Raw genomic sequence first — 20,242 nt, forward strand, 5'->3', positions numbered from 1 at the left:
GTACGTCGCCGTTCCCGTCAGACGACGTACTTGTCGAACTCCGCGCGCGTGATGAATCCGGCGGAGACGACGCGATCGGCGAACTTCCTCCCGTTCAAACTCCGCACCGCCCGCGCCGCGCCCTCTGCGTCGGCGAAGAGCAGGAAAACCTCCCCGACCCCCGCGGGATCTTCCAACCGCGTGCGCCTGGGCAACGGCATCACGACCCGCGTCAGTTCACCGAACCCCGCGCACTCCTCCTGCGTGTCCTCCAGTATCTCCCGCGCCTCCGTCGGGTCCGTGAGCTCCTCCCTGGTCACCATGTTGGTCAGGCGGACGCACTCGCTGGCGGATTCCCCATTCGCCGGAAGGCTTCCGGGGGCAAATCCGGGCGCTTGCGCCGACCCGCTCGCTTGCCCGACCCCTTGTCCGACCCCGCCGTCGTACGCGGCCCTCTTGACGTTGAGAACCTTGTCGCCCAGCCGCATGCCGGTGAGGCCCTCCATCGCGGCTTCATCCGCGGCGGCGTCGGCGTACTCGAAGAACCCGTACCCCTTCAACGTACCCGTGTCCTTGTCCACCACGAGATTAAAAGCCTGCACCGCGCCGAAGGACTGGAGGAGCTCGAGAACCTGAAGCTCGGTGAGGTAGGGCGGCAGGTTGCCGACGTACAGCTTGCGACCGCTCGACTGCTGCGTGGACGGTATCCCCGGGACCATCCCCGGGGCGGCGCCCGTGGGAACTCCGTTCACCCCCGGTATCAGACCCACCGCGGCCAAATTCAGGGAATCGGCGGGCGTCGTCGGCCCGATGAGCGCGGCTTGCTGCGGCTGGTAATCGTTCGGCCGTCTCACCCGCAGCTGCGAGCCCGCCATGACGACGCCGTCCAACGCCATGGCGTTGGACGCCTCCTCGACCGTCCGAAACTCGACAAACGCGAAAAGCTTATCGCGGTTTATGTACACGGACAGGACACACGTCATGCCGTTGTCCGGGTCGTACGCTCCCGACGCTCCCCCGATCGCCACCAGCGCGTTCGCGATGAACGACGCGAGTTCCGGTTCGTTGGTGTTGTCGGGGAACCCCCCGACGTAGACGCGCCTCGCGTGACGCGTGGCCTGGACGTTGATGCCCGCCGCCTGGAGCGCGGCGAGCCGAGCCTCGTGAGCCGCCTGGTCGGCGGGGTCCGGCGGCTTGCCGGGAACGGCGGGCTTGTCAAAGCCGCTCCGTTCCCGTCCGGCTGCGCGTCCCCCTCCCGCTCCTCCGCCGTCCGCGCCGTTCTCTGCCTCGCGTTCGTCGCCCGAGGCGGACGGGGACTCGGGCGGGGTGCCGTTCGGTCCCCACTTTCGCCCCACGTGCGCCTTGCGAGCGCCGCGGTTGCGAAGAGGTCGTCGGTTGGAAAAGTCGGGAGGTTTTCTCGCGCGAGGCTCCCTGTCCCTGTCCCTGTCCCTGTCCCTGTCCCTGTCTCTGTCGCGGTCCCTATCTCTGTCCCTGTCGCGGTCCCTGTCGCGGTCCCTGTCCCTGTCGCGGTCCCTGTCGCGGTCCCTGTCCCTGTCGCGGTCCCTATCTCTGTCCCTGTCGCCGCGACCGCGATCCCTGCGGCGCGACCTCGACCTCGACCTCGACCTCGACCTCGACCTCGACCTCGAAGAGGCCCGTCGCCGTTTCCCGCTCGAACCGCGCTCGAGGCGATGATCGTCTCCGCGCCCGTCACCGGCTCGCGGAGAACTGACGTCGGCTCGCGGCGGGGGCGGTGGAACCTCGGCGGCGACGAAAGTGTCGTAGTCGCCACCCCCCGCGCTCACCGACGAAACCGCAGCGCCGGGCGCGCCGCTCGCGCCAGGTTCCGAGGTCCCGGGTTCGAATCCCGCGTCCCCCAGATTTGACGTCTTCGGCGTCCTGTGCTCCTTCTTCTCCTTCTTCTCCTTCTTCTCTTTTTTCTCCTTCTTCTCCTTCTTCTCCTTCTTCTCCACGTCCGCGTACTTCTCCTGGTAAAACTTGTCCCAGTCCTTCACGCCGACTGCGTCCTCGTGCTTGCGGTCGTCCGACGCCGCGACCCCAAACTTCGCCGCGTAGTACTTCTCCCAGTAGTCCTTATCCTTGGGGGATCCGTCGGCATCTACCCGGGCGTCGGAGATTGCGCGGGGCTCGCGGCTGCGACTGCGACTGCGGCTGCGGCGACCGCCTTCCCGCCTGCGAGACGATTTCCGCTCCCGGCTGCGGGAGCCGCCGCTCGCGCTCCCGCCGCCGCGACGGCGGGAGGATCTGCGCCCGTCCCGCCCGTCTCTCGACTCGCGACGGTCCCTGTCGCGGCCGCGGTCCCTGTCGCGGCCGCGGTCCCTGTCGCGGCTGCGACTGCGGTCCCTTTCCTTGTCCCCGTCGCGGCTGCGGTCCCGGCGTCTATCCCTGTCCCTTTCCCTGTCCCGGTCTCGGTCCCTCTCGCGTCGTTCTCGTTCGGCGTCCTCGCGTTCCTTGGCCAACCGAGCCCTGGCCATCTCGATGGCGGAGAGGGAGACGGGGTTGGACGCGAGCGCCTCGTTCGCCGTCTCCTGCCACGTGGGTTTCCTGGGCGCCTTCTCCGCGGAATTTCCAGTCGCCTTCGCGTCGCCCCCGGGGGCTTTAGGGTTAGGGTTAGGGTTAGGATGCACCGCGCCGCCCTCCCTCGGATTCGAGCCCCGGGCGCCAAAGTCCGCGCCCGCGAGCTTGCCCTTGCCCACCACCGTCGGCTTGGCGATGACCTTCTTGTTGTCCACGACGGGCTTGGCGGGCGGCGCGGCGGGAGGCGGCGGCGGCGGGGGCAGGTCGTCGCGCGCCTCGGGCGCCTCGGGGGGCGGCGGCGGCGGCGGCGGGGCGGCGTCCGTGTCCATGTCGTCCGCCGCGGGGGGTTCGCGACCGACGCCGCCGGTGCCCGCCGCGGGGTCGCCTCCGATCCCTCCATTCGAAGATCTTCCGCCCTCGCCCGCTCCTCCTCCTCCTCCTCCTCCTCCTCCTCCTCCGTCCGCTTCGGCGCTTCCACCCGCCGCCGCCGCCGCCGCCGCCGCCGCCGCCTCAAACTTTGCCACCGTCGCGCTCACTTTGGCCACCTTACGCGGCGGCTCCGGGGGCAGCCCCTGGAACGCGTTCTTGGCCACGGCGGCGAGCCTCTCCGCCGTGGGCACCGCCGCGATGGCGGCAGCCTCAGCGGCTCTCTGCGCCTCGTAATACGCCGCGTGTTGCGCCGCCGACTCGGCGGCCCACCGGGCGTAGTAGGCGGCGTACGCGTCCGCGTCGTAGCCGCCCGTCGTGGCGGTCATCCCGGGCGGCGCGGTCATCCCGGGCGGCATCGACTGCGTCATCGCGGAGGATCCCGGAGGGGGATCTGTTTGAGCTCCCGGGGCGGACGCCGGGGCCTCGGCCGCGGCGGCGGCGGCGGCGGCGTACGCCTGGTGCTGCTCCTGGTAGAGCTGCGCGGCGTAGGCGTCGTAGGCTGCGTACGGGTTGTTCGGATCGAACGCCTCGGGCTCGGGCTCCGCGCCGGGCGGGGGTGGCTCCATGGAGATCCCTCAGCGGCGCCCGCGCGTCAGTCGCGATTCCCGCCCTAACGTCCGCCCACCGCTCCGAACCGTCGGCGTCGCGGTGAGATGTCGATCGGACGCGCGCGTCGTCCACGAGCTCGCGATGGGTACTCGCCCTCGAGGCGGTTCGATCGGTGCGGGCTCGAGATACCGCCTCGGGCCGCGCTCGTGTTGTGAGACGACGCGCGCGATCTGGATCGTGTTTTATTAGGGCGGGCGCCGATGGTGGCGTTCTATAGGGGGTGCGCCCAAATCTTGACCAGCCCAGCGTCGGTCGAGTTGGTGGGGGCGTGGGACGTCCCGGGTTCGAATCCGGGCGGGGACGCGACGCGCGCAGCGCGTTTATTGAACTGGAGAGACGTCCTCGCGAAGCGAGCCCTTGTATGCGCGAGATGGTGGGCGAAGCCCACACCATCATGCATGTGGACCGATTCATTCATGACACAAATGATGGGTGGCGGCGACGATGGAGATGGGCGGTCTCGGAGACCGCGGCGGCGACGATCGAGGCGCGCGCGCGGGGACGTACGGCCACCGCGGCGCGCGGGGACGTGCACGCGACGCGAGCGACGCGCGCGGCGGGCGCGGCGCGGCACGGGGCGCGCGCGATCCCGCCTTTTTGAATTTTGGCCGCGGCCGGACGTTTCGCAAAACGGTTTTTCTCCCAGAGGCGCGGGAGGGGCGGCAGGGACGCGAGGGCGACGCGAGTCGGAGGCTCGTTGAACGCATTCATATTTACAAATCGGTGTTGGTGAGGTGAGCGTCGTTCGGGTCAGCCTTTGTGCGCTCGGGCGCGACGGCGGGTGACTGGGTGCGGTTGGGACGTGTCGTTGTCGGGGCGGCGGGGCGGCGGCGGAGGTCAGGAGGGTGGATGGGGCTCAGTCCTTCTTCTTGAGGGCCCTGGCCTCCTTCACCCAGCAAGAATTGCACATAGGAGCCGGCGCGTCGGGCTCGCCCACCCTCTTCTTGATTTTCGACCTGCGCCAGACATTCGGCTCGGCTGTGCCGCAATCTGCATTTGCGCATGCGTCGCCCAGCCGTTCCGGCTGCGAAAGGAGGAGAAGAGTCAGAGTCGTGGAAAACGGTGGAACGAAACGAACTCGGGCGGGCGGTCACCTCAGCCCTGCAACACTTGCCGCACATGTAGTGGGGCTCGCCCGTGGCCTCGTTCATCTGGTGCTTGGACTTCCCCCAGGCGGTGGGAGCTTTGTCCTCGCACTTGACGCACTGCGCGTCCTTGAACGGGGGCTGGGAGAGGAAAACAGGGTTAGCGATGGGGTCGGACAGGACACACGACACGAGTTCTCACCTCCTTCGCATTGCACTTTGTGCAGATCTTGACACCCTTCTCCACCAGCTGGTCGTCGTGGCCGACCAGGTGGCCCTTGGCGTTGAGCCAATTCGAGGATTTGGTGGAGCGGCACCCGGGGCAAACGTAGCCGTCGCCAACCTGCGCAAGGAAGAGATACGCGGTAAGACGTGGTGGGTGGAGAACCCGAGGATCGAACTGGCGGGCACGCACCTTAGCTCTGAGATAGCATGATACGCAGATCTTCTCGCCGGGGATTGCGGGGTCTTTGTTGTTGAGCCACTCGCTCGACATGTTGATCTTGCACTTGGCGCACGTCGTCTCCCCGTTTTCCCCCCCCCTGCCGCGTGTCTTGCCCTCGGCGCCCTGCTTGGTGTGGAACACTTTGCGGTAGATCTTCTTACCGTTCACGTCGACACCATCGGTCTCGGGCGCGTCGCCCGGCACGACCACCATCGCGCCGGCGCCCTCGTCCTTCTCCTTCCTCCTCTGCAGCTTCCTCTCCTGCTTCTCGCGGGCGGCTTGCTCCTTGGCCAGCCGGCGCTCCTTGGCCCTGTCGCGGCACGCCCTGAAGTTGAGCTTGGACTCCTCGAGCCAGTTGGTGCCGTTCGTGTACATCGCCGCGGTCCTGTTGGCGCGCGCGCGGTGCTCGGGGACCTCGTACTTCTTGGCGAGGCTGCCGCCGTACAGGAGGAACTCCTCGGAGGGAGGATCGGGGTCGACCTCGTCGTCGGAGTCGGTCTCGGAGTCGGATGCGGAGCCGAGGGCGTCGTCGTCGTCCTCATCGCCGGACTCGACCTCGTAGTCGGAGCGGTCGTCGTCGTCTTTCGCGGCGGCGGGGCGCTTGCGGGGCTTCCCGCCGGCGCGGGCGGTCTCGGCTCGGCGGGCCCTCTTTCGCTCGCGGGCCTCCTCCTCGTCCTCGGAGTCGAAGGCGTCGACGTTGTAGTTGACGGGCTTGGCGGGGCGCTCGCGGAGGATGATGCGGAAGGGCGCGGCGGGCTCGGGGGTGGCGATGGGATTCTTGCGGCGGACTGGGGTGAAGCCGCCGGCGGAGCTCGGTGCGGCGCCGACGATACCGCCGAGTGCGGGCAGGCCGAGGGCTTTCATCTGGGCGGCGTTGCGGGCGATCTTCTCGGCGCGCTCCCGCTCGTACGGGGTGAGCCCCTGCGATGCGAGGGGACGCGATGGCGGGAAGGAGGTGAGATGCACGCGCGGGTGCGGGATGGGCGAGAGATGCGCGCGAAGGGCGCCGCGCGCGCGCGCGAAGACGCGGTTCCTTCGCGAGGGGGAAGAAAACGCGTGAAAAACGCGACGGGCGGGGTTCCGGAAAGCGCGCGAGAGGATCGAAGCGAGCGCGCGCGCGAGGGAGAAGCGTGAGGGGCGTACGTTCTCATCGAGCTCGATGAGAGGGGGCGTGCCCATGAAGGGCGGCGGCGGGGGGGCAGGACGGCGCGCGCGGTCAGAAGTGAGCTCCCGCTGCGTCGTGAAAAAGGTAAAACAGTGCACAGCTGTCGGCGCGAAGGAGAACAACCCCGTGTGAGTTGGTAGTCTATGAAACCCCTACACGCACGCCGTCTGGAACCGACGCGGCCGCTACCACTTGAACGGCGTCACGAGCTGCATCACAGCCTCCCCCGCGGACAGCCCCCACTCCTCCTGGTACGCCGTGATCAGGCACCCTCGGTCGCCGCCGTAGTCCTTAAAGGTAAAAGTCGTCTGCCCCTCGAGGTCTATCCGCGGTCGCCACGGCACCCGCAGGTTGCCCGTCATCCTCCACCTCGCCCGCACCGCGCCGCCGCCGCCGCCGCCCTTCCCGTCCCCCGCCAGCTCGCACGAGTACAGCTGCTCGACGTCGCTGTCCCTGACCAGCCGGCTCAGCACGGGCTGCAGGTTGGCGAGGTTCCTCTGAAAAGTCTCCAGCCCCGCGAAGGAGAGCGTCGGGTCCGTGAACGTGCAGTACAAGTCGTACATCTCGGGGTTGATGTCGCCCGTCCACAGGTACTTGGCCTCGGTGAACTCGCGCGCGATGTCCGCGGCGAGGGCGGTCGGATTCCGCGGCGTGGACGGCGGCGGCCGCGCCTCCCTGCGCTCGCGTCTCGTCGCGCCGGACGACCCCGATGACGCGACGTCACCGCCTCCGACCCCGAACGCGTTCACCACGGCCGTGAGGCCGCTGACCAAGCCCTTGACCGCGCCCGACGTCCCCTTGTAGTTGCTCAGCTTGACGTCGTCGTCGTCGTCGCCGCCGCCGCCGCCGCCGCCGGTCGATGCCTTCGAGACCACGAGCGAGCGGCGAGGTGGGTGACGTCCAGGCTGGCGCGTGGACGATGACGTCGCCCCCGACGAGCGGGCCGATGTCGTCGCACCGAGCGACGTGCGTCAGGCCATCATCGCCAGGGCGTCCCTGCCCGTGTCCCAGGTGCGACGTCGACCCCAGCGCCCCGCGCGGGTTTGCTCCTGCGGCCCATCCTCACGTCGCCCAACGTTGCGGGAAACTGATGAAACTCGTCGTCGAGCGTTCCAAGAAAATCAGCAGCTCATCACAGCGCCTGAATAACGAAAATCTGGATTCAGACTACTTCGCATACGTTTCTATAGTGAAACCACGTCATCAATTAGTTAGTGAATAATCACCATGTTGAATGCCCAGACGAGAACTGTGTCATTTTACGGTTAGGCGATTTTTCGGCACCGGGAAAACACCCTCCGGCGGCTTCACGCGCGCGGATGGGCGGGGTTCGCCCGCGGCGGGGTTCGATCCGGCGACCCACCCGCTCGTCTCGTCGCGAGCGACCTTCCTTCGCGCTCGGACACTGTCCACGAAGCCTCACGGGTTCGATCGCCACCCTTCCATTTAATTCGAGCCAATGATTCATCTGGGCGCTCCGCGCCCCATGTCGCCCATTCAAGGGCTCGCTTCGCGAGGACGTCTCTCCCGTCGCAGGGGGCGTGCTCCGCACGCGTCACGTCCTAATTCATGTTACTTCGTGTCACTATCAGTCTAGTGCCATCGCCAATACCGCCTCGGGCCGCGCTCGTGTTGTGAGACGATGCGCGCGATCTGGATCGTGTTTTAGGGCGGGCGCCGATGGTCCCGTCTGGTTGCTCCCGAGACGAGGACCGTCGTTGTCATTTCCTCGTCGCGCTCCACCGCGTCGTTCGGGTCACCTGGCTCGTCCTCGCGCGCCACGATGCCGACGCCCGACCCTCGCGCCCGACGAATCATCCCGTAGTGTCCGCGATGGCGTCCGCGTGGGACGGCACGACGGCGCGCGTCGCGGGCCATCGCCTGCGACGAAGGACCGGCGCGGTCGTCAACTACGCCGAGGACGTGCACCTCAGGGACGACGTGCCGTGCGGTTGCGCGCTGTGCGGGACGTGCGCGAACGACGACGTTCAAGACGGTGGGCACCCAGTGGGCACCCCACTGGGTGCCGACGCGACGCATTACCTCGTCCCCGACGCCGACGCCATCGCGGAGCACGTCGACTTTCTCGAGATGCCGCGGTCCGCCACGAACGTCATCGTGCTCGGCTCGGAGGTTCGCCGGGCGCACGCGAGGGGCGACGCGAGGCTGTCGCGCCGGATCCGGGACGTGCACAACGACAGGCGACGGAGCGTTCGAATGTTCCCGAACGAGCACTGCGCGCACACGTCGGTCGTCGCGGCGGCGCGCGACAGCGGCGCGCGCGCGAGGAGCGGCGGTGGGGCGGACGACGCGAACACGGCGAACATTCCAAACCCCACCTTCTCAGTGTTTCACGACCCGGTGCTGCGAACCGCCGCGTGGTACGCGGGCAAGGTGCGCGGCGCGTTTCCCGTCGTCGTCCTCTCCGAGTCCCGAGCCGAGACACTGCGAGGCGGCGGGCGAGGGGGCGGCGGCACAGCTGGACAAGAGGGATTCACAGCTGGACAAGAGGGATTCACAGCTGGCGCCGACATCGCCGCGGAGATGCAGAGGCGACTGCCGCCCGGCGTCGAGGTGCTGTCCGCGTCGGAGTACTTCCCGAGGTTCCACGCGCACGACGCGGACGCGATGGGCGCGTTCGAGTCCTGGCGCGAGGCGATCGAGGCGCAAAGTTTGGCGGCGTCGAATGGCGGTATCGAACCCGGGACCTCGGGTTCGCGTAAACGCGCGTTTCCGCCGCACTGGGACGCCGACGCGATCGACGCGGGTCTGGAGGATGGGGACCTGATGCGCGGCACGATCCGCGTGAGTTCAAAGCGGCCGGAGGAGGCGACGGTGCGTGTCGGGAAGGAGACGCGCGATGGGGACGACGACGACGACGACGGGGACGGGGACGGGGAGGACGGGGGTGCCCACCGGGGCGCCCACGGGCGTGATTTGTTGATCCCGACGAGGACGCTGAGGAACAGGGCACTGGACGGGGACGTCGTCGCGGTTCGGCTGCTGCCCCGGTCGCGGTGGGTGGTGATCGACGCCGGATCTAGCGACGCGGTGGGGAGCGACGGGGCTAGCGACTCGGAGACGGGTGAAGAGTCCGACGAAGCCGACTCTGACGACGTCACGGAGGACGCCGGCGAAGAATCTGACAAAAAAGACGGGAATCTTTCTCGGCCCCCGGCCGATTCCATCCCGGGACCTCGGGGTTCGAGCACGCGTCGGCGTCGGCTCGCGCCCGCCGCGGAGGTGGTCGGCATCCTACGCCGCCGCGGCGTCGACATCGTCGCCACGATAGCCGAACACGACGACGACGACGACGACGGATCCGGGCGCCTCTCCGGAAAACAAAACGACAAGATGGACAAAAACGGCGCTCTCGCGATACCCATGGACCGGCGATTCCCGCGGGTGCGACTCCTCACGCGGCGCGCGCGCGAGCTGCGCGGTCAGAGGCTCATCACGCGCGTCACGCGGTGGAGCGCGTACAGCAAACACCCGGAGGCCAGGGTGGTCAAGGCGCTCGGTCCCGCGGGCGATCTCGCCGCGGAGACGGCGGCCGTCTTGGCGGAGTGCGACGTCCCTTTAACAAACGTCTTTTCGACCGGCGCGATGAACGAGTTACCGAGGGTCGATTCGCACGTATCATCGGGTCCTGATACTCACGATAAAGAGTCCTCGTGGAGCGTACCAAACGCGGAGCTGGCGTCTCGGGTGGACATGCGGGGGGTACGGACGATGAGCGTCGACCCGCCGGGGTGCGTCGACGTCGACGACGCGTTGTCCGTTAGGCGAATCCGATTGGACACGCGTGCCGACGTGGACGCCGACGTGGACAAATACGACCCGCTGGTTGGCTACGAGGTGGGCGTGCACATCGCCGACGTGTCGCACTTCGTGAAGGCCGGATCGTTCCTCGACTTGGAGGCGTACGCGAGGGGCACCACCGTGTACCTCGCCGACGGCGGCCGATGCGACATGCTCCCCGCGCTCCTATCCGAGAACGTCTGCTCGTTGCTCGGAGGACGCGAACGGCTCGCGGTGTCCTGCGTGTGGACGCTGGATGCGCATTGTCGGCCCTATATGGGAGGGATGGGCCCGGATGGATCGAAAGGCCCTAACAGCCCGTGGTTCGGTCGAACGGTGATCCGGTCGAACCATCAGCTCAACTACTACCAGGCGCAAGCCATCCTGGACGGCGTTCCGCCGCCCACGAAAGCGGACGACCTGAACGACGCGACCGAGACGCGAAGGGTCCGCGACGACCTCGCCGTCCTCGCCGCGTTCGCCCGGCGGTGTAACGCGGCGCGAACGGCGAGGGGCGCCGTGGAGCTCGCGTCCGCGGAGCTTCGGTTCGAGACGTGCAGCGACGGCGTGCCGAGAGACGTGTTGACGAAGGGCGAGGTACCGATGATGCGAATCGTCGCGGAGTTGATGATCGCCGCGAACGCCGCCGTCGCGGAGAAGATCGTCGCGAGCGACCCCCGCGCGTTCGTGAGATCCCACCCGCCGCCCCGGCCCGAAGGGTTCGAGGAATTGGCGGGTTTGATGAAACGCGCTACGGGGGTCACTTTGGACGCGACCGACGGAACCGCGCTGGCGAATTCGCTCTCGTCGGCGATTACGAAGGCGACGTCGTCGGACAAGGTTTTAGTCGGTGTCGGAAAACGGTCGGAAAACGGTCGTCGTTCGGCGCGAGCCGTGGCGGCGGCGACGGACGCGCTGTTCCGCGGGATGGCGACGCGGGCGATGTCCGAGGCGCGGTACCGCGTCGCTTCCGGCGGAGTCGAAGGGAGTAATAATTCGCATTACGGATTGGCGCTGACGCTGTACACGCACTTTACGTCTCCGATTCGTCGGTACGCGGACGTGGTGGTGCACAGGCAGCTCATGGACGCTGTGACGGGCGGCGGGGACGGGGACGGAGACGAAAAGTCGGCACCCGGGACGTCGAAGAGCTTGTCGTCCCCCGCGGGTTTGGCGAAAGTCGCCGACCACCTCAACGAGCGCAATCGAGCGGCTAAGCGAGCGCAGGCGCGATGCGCCGGGCTCTACCTCCTCGAGACCCTCGCGCGTGCACCCCGCGTCGAGCGCGCGGTGGTCCACGAGATTAAGGACGACGGGTTCGTTGCGTTCGTGCCGAGGTTCCACGTCCGCGTCGGTGTCCGACTCGTGTCCGACACGAACCTTTCCGGCGAGAGCCGAGCGAGAGGCGCCGACGTAGACGACGCTACTCGCGACGCCGTCTTGCCCGCGATGACCACGACGTTCACGGAGGTTCGCCGCCGCCGCCGGGATTTGAACCCGGGACTTGACGATTCCGATTCCTCCGTCGCGTCTTCGGAAGACGTTTGGATGCGCGCGGACGCCCCGCGCGCCGTCGCCGGCGTTCGCCTGGAGAGGAGATCCGACGAGTCGATCGCGGGCGGCGACGACGACGAGTCGCTCGCGTGGACGTACGCGGTATCGAAGCGGCGCGGGTCCGCCGCGTGCGCCGCCTCCCGCGCGCTGCCGCCGCTGCCGCCGCCGCTGCGCGTGCTATCGCCCGTGTGGGTCCAGCTGTCGTGCGAGCGGCGCGGCGCGCGGGGGCCGAGGCTGGTGGGAACGCTGTTGGACGAGAATCACCCGGCGGTTGTCGACGCGGCGGCGAGGGACGAGTCCGATGTTTCTTTTTCATCCTTGGTAACCAAAGCGGCGGAGGGCGTCGCGAATGAGGCCTCCCTAGGGGACGGGAACGAAAAGTCGGCACCCGGGGACGAGGCGTCGGTGGATGCGCTAGCTCGCGGACTGGAGGCGACCGACCTGAACGCCGTCGGACGGCCGGGGAGCGACGAGTCACCGGGCGGTGAGTCACCGGGTGATAAAGCCTCATCGTTCGCGCCGCTCGAGACGACTTCGGTGCTGGCTAGCTCGAGCGTCGTGTGGGCCGGCGGGGCGACCGCATGTAGCCGCGAAGGGGCGAGGGCGAGGGCGAGGTGGTGGCGCGCGCAGGCGAGGGCGGCGCTCGCGGCGATGCGGGCGGCGGCGACGAGGCCGGGCGGATCGGGCTCTTCGGAGGGGAAAGGGGGCGGCGACAGGTTGGAACGTCGAAAGCGCCGGGCGGCGCTGGAATCGCTCCGCGCGCGGGTGGAGCGGCGGCGCCTCGAGGACGTGCTCGTCGGCGGCGGCGGTGGACGAGCGGACGGGCGCGATCGTTAAACCCTCATCAGTCTCGCGATCGAAGAGGGGAGTCGCGCGATGGATTAATTTTCACGCGACGAGACTTCGTAGTCTATTATGATACTCTCAGTTGTGAATCGATCACGCCTCCATCATCCCCTTGCCGCCGCGGTCCTTGGTCCACGACGTCCCGCCCACGGACGAGATGCACGGCGCCTTGCCGATGTACGGGAACGCCTCCTCGAACAGGGCGCCGAGGCAGAAATCCGCGACGTCCGCTCGAGCGATGCTCCCGGCTTCCCCGTCGATCACGTTGACGATGCCCGTGGGGGGTCCGACGCCGAGTCCGCCCGGTCTCACGACGCAAAACTCGAGGTCCCGTCCTGGGCCGCCCGGTCCGAGGAAGAGCGCCTCCTGGTTGTTCTTGTCGTTGAAGATGGATCGCATGACGGTGGCCATGAGGACGCGGAAGACGATCGGGGCTTGGTTGGCCGAATCTCCGGCTCCGATGGATGTGACGATGGCGATCCTCGCGTCGGTCGCGATGCCCGCGGATTTCATGGCGTTGATGACGTTGGTGGTGCCGTCGGTGAGCATGGTGGCGCCGACGTCCTTCGTCTTACCCCCGAGGGAGACGACGACGCCGGTGGTGTCCTTCGTGATGACCTTGGCGACGTCCGCGGGGTTGGAGACGTTCCCGCGAACGACGGTGAGGTTGGGGTCGGAGACGGGCGCGCCCTCGTTCGCGCCGCCGGTGCCCGGGGGCTGGCGCATCTTGGAGGGATCGCGCGCGAGGACGGTGACCTTCGCGCCGCGCCGCAGCGCCTGGACCACGCACTCGGAGCCGGTGCCGCCGGTGCCGCCGAAGACGACGATGTTGCTCTGCTCCGCGGGAGTCGCCTTGGCGACGACGACGGAGGATCCGGGGGAAGATCGCGCGCGACTCGCGACGCGGGAGGCGGCGACGCCGCGGCTGATGCTCGGGGCGATGTTCGAGCGCGCGGAGAGCGCGGATGCGGCGGACATCGTCGGTCGCGCTCGTCGGCTTGTGTCGAGGCGCGCGAGGGGGTGTGACGTCGCGCACGCGATCCGCCGAGCTGAGGTGGCAGCTCGCGATTCGTTCCCGAAGGCAAATCGAAGGGGAGATCGACCTCTGCTACCTTCGTAGACTACAAGACAGTTCTCTGATGTTCAACAACACTCACCGCTCTCGCCGCAGCGCCCCCTCCAGCGCCCGCTCTATCCCGCCCCCGTCCACCGCGCTGCACGCCTCGCATCCAATCACGCGCACCCCCACCGCGCCCATCTCGGCGCGCAGCTCACTCAGGTCCAGGGCGTCGCCCACCTCCCCCGCGGCGAGTGCGCCGTCGACGTCGCACTTGTTCGCGAGCACCAGCACGCTCGCGGTCGAGTCGGCGAGCCGCGAGGGCGCCGCCGAGCGGTCGAGGGTTCGATACCGTCCGGGGGCGTTCTCGTCCCCGGGCGGGACGAGTCCGCACAGGCGCCACAGCTCCTCCCTCGCGACCGCCATGCGAAGGTCGTCCGCGGAGTCCACCACGAACACGACGCAGTCCACCGATTTGGCAACCGGTTTGGCACTCGTCGTTTTGGCAATTTGGTTTTTTGGCAATTTGGAATCATCAACCTCGGGGGTGAGGAGGGCGTCGAGGTGTCGGCGCCACGCAACGTGTCGAGCGTTTCCGGCGACGACCCCGCCCCCCGGGACGTCCACGACGTCGAGGGATACCCCGCACGCCGTTAAACCCGCGTGATACGTCACCGCCACCGTGGTCGGGGGCGCGCAGAGCGTTCCTTCTTCTGCTGGGTGGACTGATGAAGCAGCGCTTTTCCGCTGACCGGCGCCGTCGTTCGCGGCCAGCGCGCGTATCACCGCGGTCTTCCCCGCGCCGTCGAGGCCGACGAAGACGAGCGTGAGGTGCGGCACGGGCGGTGGGGCTCGGGGCGTCTGGGGCTCGGGCGCGGGCGCCTCCTCCTCCTCCTCCTCCACCGGCGGTGCCGAGTCTCCCGCTTCTTCCATCTTCTCGTCAACCCCCGGTGGTGTCGTCGGTGCGTCCGCCCGCGCCGACGCTGTTATGGCCGGCCGCCCGGTCCCCTCGCCGCCCCTCGACACGCCCCATCCCTCCTTCCGCCGCGTCGCCAGGTGCAGAGCGCGGTCCGCGCGGTGATCCTCGGGCGCCTTACTGGCGCAAGCCCCCATCGCGCTCAACGATTTGACACCCCAGGTGCAGTGACCGCGCCCGCTCGCCTCCCGCGCGGATCGTCTCCGATGAAACCAGCCTCGGAGTAACGCACGCGTATCGATCTGCTCGAGGCGAGGCGACACTCGCACCCGCACGCGCCGCCGCCGCCGTCGTCGTCGTCAGAAGCATGACCGCCGCGCCGACGCCGACGCCGACGCCGATGCCGACGCCGACGCCCGCGAAGCGGTTCCATCGCAACAAGCGAGGCGTCAAGGTCTTCAGCAACGCCGTCCCGCGCGGCGCGATTGGGAAAAACAAAGCGACGACGACGACGACGCCGGACGATGATTCTCCCGAGCTCGCGCCGCTCGACGCGGGCGCCTCAGAGTTCCACCCCGCGCCGCCGCAGGGATCCTACCGCGACGCCGCCGCGCCGTCCGTCGAGACGATCGCGCGCGGTGACACCCCGAGCGGTCCGCTGTCCAACGCCGACTCCTCGGGGGAAACCAGCGAGGACGGCGACCCGACGGGAGGAGGAAACGATTCCGCCGATAATAACGCACGCGCGGTTGACGAGGCCCAGTGGCCGAGCCTGACGTCAGCAGCCTCGCGTCGGACCGCGCGCGAACCGGTCGCCGCCGCGGCCGCCACCGACGACGACGACGACGCCGAGGATGAGGATGACGCCGAGGCTTGGAGGTGCGACGAGTGCCACCAGCGTAACCGCCCGGCGCGCGACGACTGCCGCCGATGCGGGGTCCCGAGGGTGACCCTCGACGAATCGCGCCATCCGCCGCCGCCGCCGCCGAGGAAGACGGTTCCCCCGCCGACGCCCCCGCCCGGACCTCCCCCGCCCCTCACCGTCATCCGTCGCGCCATGGAGCGCCGCGACGAGCACCCGCGAGCCGCGTCGTCGTCGTCGCCGCCGCCCGCCCTCGAGAGGCAGGGAAGCCTGCTGAGAACGCTCCTCCCAAACCTCCCCGAGGACGCGCGCGACGGGGAGGACGTCTCGAAGGAGCCCACGACGGCGTGGGCGGACGACGAACGCGCGGACGACCTGCCGACGCTTCCCCCGTCCTTCGCGAACGCGCCGGACGCCATCGCGGCTGATGACGTGGCTGATGACGTGGTTGATGACGTGGCTGATGACGTGGCTGATGACGTGGCGCAAGACTTTGGCGAGGGCTTTGACGCTCCCGTGGACGTCGCACCGCCCCCGGGTTTCCTCCACGCCGACGCCGACGCCGCGCCCGCCACCGACGCGAGTACCATCGCGCTCGCCGCGCTGCAGGCCGCGCTCGCGGCGGAGCGAGCCGCGCGCGACGCCGCTAACGCCGCTTCGAAGCTCCCCCTCGTTCATCGGTCTCATCCCCCGAAGCCCTCCGCGAACTCCGACGAGCTCCTTCTGGCCAGAATGGACGCCGCGATGGACTCGAGGCTCGCGCTTCTGGAGCGGTGCCTGTGCGACCAACTCGAGGGTTTGCGTTCAGAGGTGGAGGCTGGGGCGGTGGAGCGCGCGGCACTCCGCGCGCGTCTCGAGCGCCTCGAAGGAGCGATGGAGCGCATGCCCGTACTTGGGCGGGCAAGCGGGGAGAGACTTGAGAAAAAGAGCCCGACTTACTCGTGCCCCCCGGCGTCCCACGGCGAGTTCGCACCGGCGTCGCCGCCGCCCGCGCCGAGGCTGGCGCGAGGGCGACCCCCGCGCATCGTCATCGACGTCGAGGACGATGACGACGACCGTTACGACGACCGTTACGACCGTCGGGAACCTCGGAGGACCGAGAGGAGGGACGCCGACGCCGATGACGTGATCGAGGAGGACGAGGCCGAGGTTCCCGAGCACATCCCGGATGACGAGGTTCAGTCCACGTCGACAGTCCACGTCAGCACGAGTCCACGCGGTCGACGCGATGCGTTGATGGCGGATATTGACGCCGCGGAGTTCGAGGCGACGCTCGCGGGGTTCAGGTCGCGCCCGGCGCCGCTCGCCGCGAACCCGTTCGAGGGGCTCGCCGACGACGAGGACGAGGACGAGGACGAAGACGACGAACCCCCGCCCGGAACCCTCCAGAAACCTCCGGAACCCCGCATCACCGGCGACCAAACCCCGCACCACGTCGTCTCGAAGGAGGACGAGGACGAGGACGAGGACGCCGTCCACCCGTCGCACGGGGAAAAGCCGCGGAGACACCGAGGCGCCGTTCCCGCCCCGCCCGACGGTCCGCCGCAACCGCCGCCGCGAGAAGAGACGGTGGAGGAGATGCTCGCGGCGATCGCGCTGGAGGAGGAGCAGCGCGCGGCGCGGCACCGCGCGGGCGCGACGGGGGCCGGCGGCCGGGGGAAGAAGGGAAACAGGAAGGGAAACAGGAAAGGGACAAACGTCGGACAAACGTCGGACAACAGACAGGCTCTCGTCGACGCGTACTTGGAGCGGCGAAAGGCGATCGCCGCGGCTTCCTCTTTCGGCGATACGCTTCGAGTGAATGGCGAAAAGCTTTCAAAGCGCAAGGCGGTGCGGTGGGCGGACGAGACCGTGCCGATCGCGGCGGTGACGGGCGAGCGCATCCGCGCGTTCGTCAGGGCGACGCCGACGACGGCGCTCGGGGCGAGGCTGGACGACGTCTTCGGCGATTAGGACGATCCCTTTCGTAAGTGTCTATAGATTTGTCAATTCCTTGTCATCGCACCGTCGGCGTCCGAGTCAGAACTCGGGCTCGGCGTCGAACCCGGCGCCCTTGACCGCGTCCACGAGCGCGGGCATCAGCGTCAGTCCCGCCACCGCGCTCTCCGCGTTGACCCCCACGCGCACCATCTTCGTCTCGAGGTTGACGTCCACGGTGACGACGCGGTCCGGGGATGCCTTTCGAAGCGCCTCGGTGACGGACTCGGCGCAGCCCTCGCACATCATGCCGTCCACCTTGAGCGCGATCTCGACCGTGTCGTCGTCGCTCGCGGCGGCGGCGGCGCGGACGGTGAACCGACGGGGGAGCGCCGCGGGGGAGCGGACGCGAACCCTGCGGGCCCTGCGTGGGTTCGGGAGGGGACACGCGTTAGTGAGGAAGGGTTAGTTTGGGAAGGCGAGGACGACGACGACGACGATGGGGATTCGAGGGGCTGAGCTCGGGGTCGAGGGGGAGCGCACCCCGCGGGTTTGAGCGTGCGGATGAGCGCGGGGGATGGGAGGACCGCGGCCATCGTCGGATGTGCCGATACCGCGCGTCGCGAGTTGTGAGACGAAGCAGGTGGCGCCCGTCGGGATGCAAGTAAGATTCCGTCGAGCGGTCAAGTTTTCAGTTCGTCGCCAAACAGTTCGAAAGTTGGCGCCAACATCCGCGCGACCAGTGCAGACGCGCGCGTCCGCGGCGCCATGGCGCCATGGACGACGACGCCCGGATCGGAGACGCGAGGCGCGGGTGCTCCGCCGTCGACGAACGGAACGCCGTCCACCGCCTACCTCAACAGAGCCCGCGAGCTCGCCGAGCGCGTGCAGGCTTCGCTGGAATCCAACGTGCGACACGACGCCCTCTACGCTGCTCTGGCGTCGTCTCCGGCGACGGAGACGTTCGCGGCGTCGCGCGCCAAGGAGCTCATGGACGAGCTCATCGCCGCGGGCGGGGACGGCGGATGGAGACCCGCGGAGGCGACGCCAGCCGCCCGAGGAGGCGACCGGCCGAGAGGAGACGACGCATCAGTCGGGGGCGATGAGCCTCCTCGATCGCCTCATCCTGGGGGGCGGGACGACGACGACGACGACCCGGCGACCCCCGCGCCGCCCGCTGGATCGACGACACCGACGGGCGCGCGGACGCCGTCGCCCACGCCCCCCACCCCGGTCGACCCGATCGAGGCGTTGCTCTCCAAAGCCGCCGCGCGGGGCGCGGACTTGCCCGTCGTCGTCGTCGCCTCGTCCGATGAAAACGTACACGAAGATGACAGTCGCGCGGCGCGCGGCCGCCGTCGCGAAGAAAAAAACGACGACGGCGAACAAACGCCGACGCCGCCGCGGCCGTCCGCGCGTTGGTCCCGCGCGATCCGCGTCACGCACCGGGAATCGAACCCGCGACCAAAGGGTTCGCCCCCCGACGCCTTTACCCCTCTACCTCACGCCTTTACCACTCGGTTCGCCGACCTCACCCGTCGAGCCGCCGACGCCCAATCGCGTTTCGACTCCGAACGACGCCGGAACGACCGCCTGGCGCGCAAGCTCACGCGCGCCGAGTCACGAGCGCGCCGCTTAGAGGACGACTTGGCACGTCTCGAGCACGAGCGACGAACGATGCGTGTTCGATACGTCCAATTGGGCGAAAGATTCGACGCGATGCTGGACGACGCCAAGGACGCCAAGGACGACGCCGCGCGACGCGAGGAGGCGCACGAGGCGACGCGACGCGCGCTCGAGCGTCGGGTGAATGACCTCGAGGCGTTAAAGGCGTCCACGTCAGCGGCCACGTCAGCGGAGGTTGCACGGCTTCGATCTGAGCTCGACGCGGTTCAGCGCCGCGAACGCGATCACGTCGATCGAGCGTCCACGTCAGCGGCCACGTCAGCGGCCACGTCAGCGGAGGACCGCGCGCGCATTCGCGAGCTGGGCGATCGATGCGCAACGCTCGAGCGGGAGTTGCGGGACGCGGCAGTGGCGTCCGTTCGGGCGCAGGCGAAGGAGCGGGAGCTGGAGGCGACGCGGGAACGGTTGGAGGCTAAGCTGTCGGCGGCGAACGACGCGCTGTCGTCGGAGAGGGAAAGGTTCGACGCGGAACGGACGCAGAGGCCGCTCGCGCCCGCGCCCACCCCGGGGTTAGTGCTGTTCGACGCCGACGCCGACGTCGCGACCCCGACCGACGCGTCCACGAGCAACCCCGGAACTTCGAACCTTTTAGCTCGCATCGTTCGGACCGAGGTGGCTGAGGCGGTGGAATCGTTCGCCGTCGACGTCGCGGCGCGATCAGAGACGAACGAACGATTGAGGGACGCCGAGGGTAAGCTCGAGGTGGCGTTGGAGGCGGCGCGGGCTGCGGAGCTCGCGGCGGCGCGCGCGGGTGACGCGGACGCGTTGATCGCGTCGCTGCGGGAGCAACTGGAACAACTGCGGGAGCAACTGGAACGCGCGGATGAGCGGTCGGAACGAGCGGCGGCGGATGGAGCGGAGCGAGAGACCAAGTCGGCCGAGGCGCACGAGCGGTTTGTGGCGTCGCTGAGGCGCGATTGGGAGGCGCGGGTGGGTGAGCTGCGGTCGGATCTCGCAACGGCGCGGGTGCAGTGCGATCGCAAAATCGCCGACGCCGAGAAGGAAGCCGCTCGAGCAATCGCCGAGGTTCGGCTGGAGTCGACGCGGTCGGCGACGCAGGCGGAGGCTCGCGCGCAAGTCGCCGAGACGAACGCGGCGGCGGCGGCCAATCGCGCGAGGGATCTGGAAGCTGAGTTTGAACGTCGCGCGAAGGATCTGGAAGCGCAATTTGAACGTCGCGTCGAACAAGTTGAACGCGAGCGCCGCGTCGCGCTGGCCGAGAGGGACCGCGAATGCGTCCGGAAAGACGCGGAAGTTTCCAATCTAAACGCGCGGCTTCAAGACGCCAGGGCGCACGGCGACCGGCTGGAGCGTCAGTGTTTGGACCAGGCGGCGGCGCTCAAGGATGCGGAG

General features: G+C 68.8%; 8 protein-coding genes across 8 annotated transcripts; 2 read left to right on the top strand and 6 right to left on the bottom strand.

Moving 5' to 3' along the window:
• Positions 1-17: 17 nt before the first annotated feature.
• Positions 18-2,474, bottom strand: MICPUN_89118 (predicted protein; the record flags this gene model as incomplete). Its single annotated transcript, XM_002506777.1, has 4 exons — positions 18-671; positions 723-1,203; positions 1,297-1,623; positions 2,272-2,474. 4 exons carry the CDS (start codon positions 2,472-2,474, stop codon positions 18-20), a joined length of 1,665 nt encoding a protein of 554 aa, XP_002506823.1.
• A 1,937-nt stretch (positions 2,475-4,411) lies between these two features.
• Positions 4,412-6,264, bottom strand: MICPUN_64719 (predicted protein; the record flags this gene model as incomplete). Its single annotated transcript, XM_002506778.1, has 4 exons — positions 4,412-4,579; positions 4,650-4,769; positions 4,843-6,006; positions 6,229-6,264. The coding sequence occupies 4 exons, from the start codon at positions 6,262-6,264 to the stop codon at positions 4,412-4,414; spliced, it is 1,488 nt and encodes a 495-aa protein (XP_002506824.1).
• A 171-nt stretch (positions 6,265-6,435) lies between these two features.
• On the bottom strand, positions 6,436-7,230 carry MICPUN_64720 (predicted protein; the record flags this gene model as incomplete). Its single annotated transcript, XM_002506779.1, has 2 exons — positions 6,436-7,113; positions 7,228-7,230. 2 exons carry the CDS (start codon positions 7,228-7,230, stop codon positions 6,436-6,438), a joined length of 681 nt encoding a protein of 226 aa, XP_002506825.1.
• A 2,527-nt stretch (positions 7,231-9,757) lies between these two features.
• On the top strand, positions 9,758-11,401 carry MICPUN_66603 (predicted protein; the record flags this gene model as incomplete). Its single annotated transcript, XM_002506625.1, has 3 exons — positions 9,758-10,063; positions 10,109-10,901; positions 10,944-11,401. Coding segments are annotated over 3 exons (1,557 nt in total), but the record flags the coding sequence as incomplete, so codon positions are not given.
• Positions 11,402-12,544: 1,143 nt separating this feature from the next.
• On the bottom strand, positions 12,545-13,429 carry MICPUN_64722 (predicted protein; the record flags this gene model as incomplete). Its single annotated transcript, XM_002506780.1, has 1 exon — positions 12,545-13,429. The coding sequence occupies one exon, from the start codon at positions 13,427-13,429 to the stop codon at positions 12,545-12,547; it is 885 nt and encodes a 294-aa protein (XP_002506826.1).
• Positions 13,430-13,604: 175 nt separating this feature from the next.
• Positions 13,605-14,621, bottom strand: MICPUN_64723 (predicted protein; the record flags this gene model as incomplete). The annotated part of the gene is made up of 1 exon (XM_002506781.1): positions 13,605-14,621. The coding sequence occupies one exon, from the start codon at positions 14,619-14,621 to the stop codon at positions 13,605-13,607; it is 1,017 nt and encodes a 338-aa protein (XP_002506827.1).
• Positions 14,622-14,791: 170 nt separating this feature from the next.
• On the top strand, positions 14,792-17,239 carry MICPUN_104532 (predicted protein; the record flags this gene model as incomplete). The annotated part of the gene is made up of 1 exon (XM_002506626.1): positions 14,792-17,239. The coding sequence occupies one exon, from the start codon at positions 14,792-14,794 to the stop codon at positions 17,237-17,239; it is 2,448 nt and encodes an 815-aa protein (XP_002506672.1).
• Positions 17,240-17,305: 66 nt separating this feature from the next.
• MICPUN_64725 (predicted protein) lies at positions 17,306-17,799 on the bottom strand (the record flags this gene model as incomplete). The annotated part of the gene is made up of 2 exons (XM_002506782.1): positions 17,306-17,627; positions 17,747-17,799. The coding sequence occupies 2 exons, from the start codon at positions 17,797-17,799 to the stop codon at positions 17,306-17,308; spliced, it is 375 nt and encodes a 124-aa protein (XP_002506828.1).
• Between the last annotated feature and the right edge of the window lie 2,443 nt (positions 17,800-20,242).

Source organism: Micromonas commoda, chromosome 16, assembly GCF_000090985.2.
Source record: "Micromonas commoda chromosome 16, complete sequence".
Taxonomy (NCBI): domain Eukaryota; kingdom Viridiplantae; phylum Chlorophyta; class Mamiellophyceae; order Mamiellales; family Mamiellaceae; genus Micromonas; species Micromonas commoda.